This window comes from Diadema antillarum, unplaced genomic scaffold, assembly GCF_040938485.1.
Source record: "Diadema antillarum isolate AM-2024a unplaced genomic scaffold, OU_Dant_1.0 seq00000822_RagTag, whole genome shotgun sequence".
NCBI lineage: Eukaryota > Metazoa > Echinodermata > Echinoidea > Diadematoida > Diadematidae > Diadema > Diadema antillarum.
The window spans coordinates 1,440,035-1,446,050 of NW_027271699.1; the positions used below are offsets into that span (position 1 = coordinate 1,440,035).

A 6,016-nucleotide genomic window follows, 5' to 3' on the forward strand; every position below is an offset into this window, starting at 1 on the left:
CGACGTAATCTAGCATTGAAAACACGTGAATATTTACCAAATGAGGCCGAATTATGTAATCTGTTATTATGGTGTCTGAAACATTTAACATAGTCACGACTGAACATACTGGGCAAGATTATCCAACTAGTATTTTTCTTCTGTAGTTCTACACAGATCTTCTTGATTAGTGCGACACTGGGTACATATTAGCATACAATGCAATGCCGAACTTATTACTCTGTTCACAGTATTTTTTTTTTTTGATATTCTGTGGCTGCTTATTGACTACAGGCTGCGTAGAAAATATAATGGTAGTTTTTTCATTGCAACTATCCACAGAATGACACAATGACTTTTAACAATTTGAAAAAACGACAATGTATAACGAGCAATCAACGCTGATTTTCAACAAAGATTGCCGTTAGCGGTTAATATCTGTTACTCATCCAAACATTCGAAGAAGCATATTAGTTATTTTTACAGCAATACAATCTGTGTAAAGTTTTGTTTTTATGGCCATTCCACAGCTTGCACAGTTTATTTCGAAATTGCTTCAAGAAACAGCTCTCGTTGCAATGCTTATCATGCTTCGCGTCAATGGTCATTGGGCGTCCGCTTTTCCTTCAAACAGCGAAAGACGCTTATATATATTGCAACAAGCAGGCTATTGGAGAGATCGACCAGTCCAGCGACGGTGAAGGCCAGGTTGTACGAGCCAGTGGAATCAAACACAGCCCCTGTGGAAAATGGAACGATTCAGGGGAAGAAAGAAACTAGTCTCACACAAGCGAAATCTGAGTCATGGTCTAAGGTAGAGGTCGAATGGCGCTGGATGGGCATCAGACATTTCAAAGGACTTTGACGTCCAATATGCAAGTAATCATACATAATGTAATACATATAAAACCTTGTTTTTGTGTGTTTGTGTGTTCACATTCTAATAAGTTTCCATGCATTGACTGATAAGCTTAAACTGATGATGTAACGTCGGGATGATTATACACACTAAAAAAATCCGGGTCCGTTGGGGTCACTCCCCGTTCCGGCTCAAAAATGACTTGGAATTTGGTCATGAAGACCCGGAATGGGGTCACCCAGACCCAATTCATGACTCTGAATGGGGTAAGATCTGACCCCACTCCTTGTCATTTCTGACCCGGAACGGGTTGTGACCCCAACGGACCCTTTCTGACCAGTTCTGACCCGGATGTTTTAAGGGTGTATTATTCACTGTAATTACGTAATATTATTGTTATGTTATTATACATTAGTTACATGATGTACGCATTATCAAAGGAGGATTCCCCTAAAAAAAATAGTCTGAATAGAAAAAAAAAAATTGATGTGCCCAACCGTGAAAATTGGTGAGCTGATATCAAAACTTGCCATATATTTTGTACATCAAATCCTAAAATTTTGGGTTTTTTTTTAACCGCAATTATGATCCAGTCTCAAAGCCTAGTAATCTGATTGGTTATTTTTTTTTTGAAGTTATTAGGTGAGGAATAACATTATGTTTTACACTTTCATAGCAGAATAATCTCATTTTGGTACACGATCAATTGAAAATTGTGAGGTGATGACATCACCGCCATTTTTCATAACAACCACATCGCCAACTAGTTGAGAACTATTTTGCGAAAAAAAAATAGCAAATCATTAAAAGTCATAGCTTCTCCACATTTAACCCGATTTGAAAACATTTTCATTGTTGTGCTTGCAAAGTTCCACTCTTTCATACAGACTAATTTTCAACTGCAATCATCCCTACAAATACAGCTTCGAAGGGGGGGGGGGCAGACAAGGTGAAGTAGAAGGCTACTCGTGCAGCTCACCTCTACAACTAGCACTTACCCATAAGAAATCCTCCAACTCCTTCGGCAATCCCAAAGCTTAGGTATGCGAGTGGAAGGAAGCATTAGGCTACCCGTTCAGCTCACCTCTTCAACTAGCACTTACCTATAAGAAGCCCTCAAATTCCTTCGCCGATCCCGAAGCTTAGGTATGCAAATGGAAGGAGGCATTAGGCTACCCGTTCAGCTCACCTATACAGCTAGCACTTACGAAGAAGCCCCCCAATTCCTTCGCCAATCCCAAAGCTTAGGCATTCAAGTGGAAGGAAGCATTAGGCTACCCGTTCAGCTCACCTCTACAACTAGCACTTGCCCATAAGAAGCCCTCCAATTCCTTCGCCAATCCCGAAGCTTAGGTATGCGAATGGAAGGAAGCATTAGGCTACCCGTGCAGCTCACCTCTATAACTAGCACTTACACATAAGAAACCCTCCAATTCCTTCGCCAATCCCGAAGCTTAGGTATGCGAGTGGAAGGAAGTATTAGGCTACCCGTTCAGCTCACCTCTACAACTAGCACTTACCCATAAGACACCCTCCAATTCCTTCGCCAATCCCGAAGCTTAGGCATGCAAGTGGAAGGAAGTATTAGGCTACCCATTCAGCTCACCTCTACAACTAGCACTTACCCATGCATAAAAAATCCTCCAATTCCTTCACCAATCCCGAAGCTTAGGTATGCGAGTGGAAGGAAGCATTAGGCTACCCGTGCAGCTCACCTCTACAACTAGCACTTACCCATAAGAAACCCTCCAATTCCTTCGCCAATCCCTAAGCTTAGGCATGCAAGTGGAAGGAAGTATTAGGCTACCCGTTCAGCTCATCTCTACAACTAGCACTTACCCATAAGAAACCCTCCAATTCCTTTGCCAATCCCGAAACTTAGGTATGCGAATGGAAAGACGCATTAGGCTACCCGTGCAGCTCACCTCTACAACTAGCACTTACCCATAAGAAATCCTCCAATTCCTTCGCCAATCCCAAAGTTTACGTATGCGAGTGGAAGGCAGCATTAGGCTGTCGAGCAGCTCATCTCTACAACTAGCACTTACCCATAAGAAACCCTCCAATTCCTTCGCCAATCCCAAAGCTTAGGCATTCAAGTGGAAGGAAGCATTAGGCTACCCGTTCAGCTCACCTCTACAACTAGCACTTACCCATAAGAAGCCCTCCAATTCCTTCGCCAATCCCGAAGCTTAGGTATGCGAATGGAAGGAAGCATTAGGCTACCCGTGCAGCTCACCTCTATAACTAGCACTTACACATAAGAAACCCTCCAATTCCTTCGCCAATCCCGAAGCTTAGGTATGCGAGTGGAAGGAAGTATTAGGCTACCCGTTCAGCTCACCTCTACAACTAGCACTTACCCATAAGACACCCTCCAATTCCTTCGCCAATCCCGAAGCTTAGGCATGCAAGTGGAAGGAAGTATTAGGCTACCCATTCAGCTCACCTCTACAACTAGCACTTACCCATGCATAAAAAATCCTCCAATTCCTTCACCAATCCCGAAGCTTAGGTATGCGAGTGGAAGGAAGCATTAGGCTACCCGTGCAGCTCACCTCTACAACTAGCACTTACCCATAAGAAACCCTCCAATTCCTTCGCCAATCCCTAAGCTTAGGCATGCAAGTGGAAGGAAGTATTAGGCTACCCGTTCAGCTCATCTCTACAACTAGCACTTACCCATAAGAAACCCTCCAATTCCTTTGCCAATCCCGAAGCTTAGGTATGCGAATGGAAAGACGCATTAGGCTACCCGTGCAGCTCACCTCTACAACTAGCACTTACCCATAAGAAATCCTCCAATTCCTTCGCCAATCCCAAAGTTTACGTATGCGAGTGGAAGGCAGCATTAGGCTGTCGAGCAGCTCATCTCTACAACTAGCACTTACCCATAAGAAACCCTCCAATTCCTTCGCCAATCCCGAAGCTTAGGTATGCGAGTGATATGGCCGCAACGAGGAAAGAGTCTAGCACAATGACTTTGGGCAAAAGGCAGTGCAAGACGACACCAGCCCCACAGGTGAAACCATTTACGATAGACAGGACAGCCAGCAACGAAAACGAATCAACGACCATGTTCAAGAAGAACGCGACGGCTGCGCAGACGTGTATGAATGCATACGTGAAGTGGTCGGGCACCACTTTGGCTTGGCTGAAGAATCCGACGAGGAAACGACCGAGAATATTTGAGGCGCCACCTATCGTGGCAAGCGTTACAGCCTCTCCGGCAGGAATCCCCTTGGACAGTGCATTCGGAATGACGAAGATAATCCAGGAGCTGTATGTCAATCCCATGAGCAAAGACGAAAAAATGACAATGACACTAGCAGGATGTCGCTGAAATAACTCAATGTTCATCAGCGCCCTCGCAGCATCCAAACATGAAAATCCGCCACACATGGAACCAACGTTTTGTTGCGAATGGCTAGATCCCTCCTCGGTTAGACTTCGATAAGATGTACCTAAATGCTGAGAAAAAAAAAGAGTAAATCATGGCATTCTGAAGATGACATTCTTATTTGACGGTACCAAACAAACTATCAATAAATCTTGTGATACTGATTACTCCAATGGCGTTGTAGGAACAAGTAACTATAACATTTCTCCTAAGCAAATATGAAAAAAGCCGCTAAATGAAATAAGATCAACCATTAACATCGTAAGGATTAGTTTAACCAATTTGATGTGTTCTTCGTCACGACAGCACGCAATAAAACTTCATTGGGGGTGGGGTGGGGTGCACTAGTGTGTGGTGCGATAGAATTCATGTTAAAGATTATATAAAATTTTGGTACCTCAAAAGTTTCCCTGAGTTTTCTTGTCTTAGTTTGTGTTTCAGGTTAAAGTACCTTTCATATAACTAACACTGTGAGACTTACTCGCCCCAAAGTGCTCTCATGTCTTAGTAATCATGCAATAATGGTTTCGTACAATACGTGTATATTGATTGTCGCAGTACCGCGTCGAGTCAAACTAACGGCTCGTTCGAATTTTTCAGAGCCCGCTCTTCTCTGGTACGAAACCATTATTGCATGATTACTAAGACATGAGAGCACTTAGGGGCGAGAAAGTCTCACAGTGTTAGTTATATGAAAGGTACTTTGACCTGAAACACAAACTATTTAAAGAGACAAGGAACTCAGGGAAACTTTTGAGGTACCAAAACTTTATATTATCTTTAAGTTTAATGTGGGATAAGGATAATTTGTGGGAAGAGTCTATATTTGGCTTGGAGTGCAGATATTTTTCATTGGGCAATTTTCGCTGGGAGCAATCAATGTCATGGAACCGTCAAAATCAATTGATCGTCACGTACTTTTAGTTTTAATTTGTTCTACGGTACAGTAATGAATCTGTATATAAAACTTTTTGCAAATTTTGCTCATCTGGAACTCATCAGCCCCTCCCACAAACACACACACACGCGCGCGCGCGCGAGCGCATAAACACTCAGCATGCATTGCTGTTCTTGCAGATGCAAATTCATTAAACAGCATGATTTGTGTAATGCAGACTTTGTATTTTGTTTCACTCTTTTGTTGGTTGTAAAGACATGATAATTGAATTGAATTGAATTGAATTGAATTGAATTGAATTGAATTGAATTGAATTATTATGATAAATACCCGAGGATCACTCTCTGCTGCAATTCTTTGACCACGTGGTCGAAAGAGGGCGCAAGCGACAAGCGAGTGCAGACTGAATCCACCCATGACGAGCATAGCGCCTCTCCAGCCGTAGGTCAGCCGGAGTTCTTCGGCTGCAACCGGAAGTGTCATCATACCCAGCCCTCCAGCAGCCATCATCACACTCGTAGCGACTTCAAACATGTCGGGAAAATACTCCAACAAGCTCATAAGCGCCGGGAATATAACAAGACCGTATCCAATTCCTCCGTTAATGCATCAGAACCGATGAGGGGGGGGGGGGGGTGGTAGAAAATAACAGGAAACATCAGGGCATAAAAATACTATCAACTTCAAGTCGTCTTTGTTTGTAAGAGGAGAAAAAAACCCCTGCTAAGATGACAATATACTTCATGATCAATGATGACGTCAACACCTTCAGTTACACAGGTTTGTAAAAAAAATGAATACAATTAAGAAAATAACAACTTGACATTTTGTGATGATTCAATACATACAGGGTTACTGTAAACGCACAATGCTATGAGTT

The 6,016-nt window shown here is 42.8% G+C and overlaps 1 protein-coding gene across 1 annotated transcript; it reads right to left on the reverse strand.

The window, feature by feature from the left end:
- Positions 1-576: 576 nt before the first annotated feature.
- Positions 577-5,643, reverse strand: LOC139739969 (monocarboxylate transporter 12-like). Its single transcript, XM_071650567.1, has 3 exons — positions 5,467-5,643; positions 3,730-4,309; positions 577-719 (listed from the first exon to the last, which is right to left on the reverse strand). The coding sequence occupies exons 1-3, from the start codon at positions 5,641-5,643 to the stop codon at positions 577-579; spliced, it is 900 nt and encodes a 299-aa protein (XP_071506668.1).
- Between the last annotated feature and the right edge of the window lie 373 nt (positions 5,644-6,016).

Excerpts from the sequence above, each read along its gene's own strand:
- LOC139739969 (XM_071650567.1), bottom strand. The coding sequence starts at position 5,643 with ATGGCTGCTGGAGGGCTGGGTATGATGACACTTCCGGTTGCAGCCGAA. Across the intron at positions 4,310-5,466 it reads CAGCAGAGAGTGATCCTCGG|CATTTAGGTACATCTTATCG; the intron begins GTATTTATCATA and ends TTTTTTTCTCAG. Across the intron at positions 720-3,729 it reads AATTGGAGGGTTTCTTATGG|GGGCTGTGTTTGATTCCACT; the intron begins GTAAGTGCTAGT and ends CATTTTCCACAG.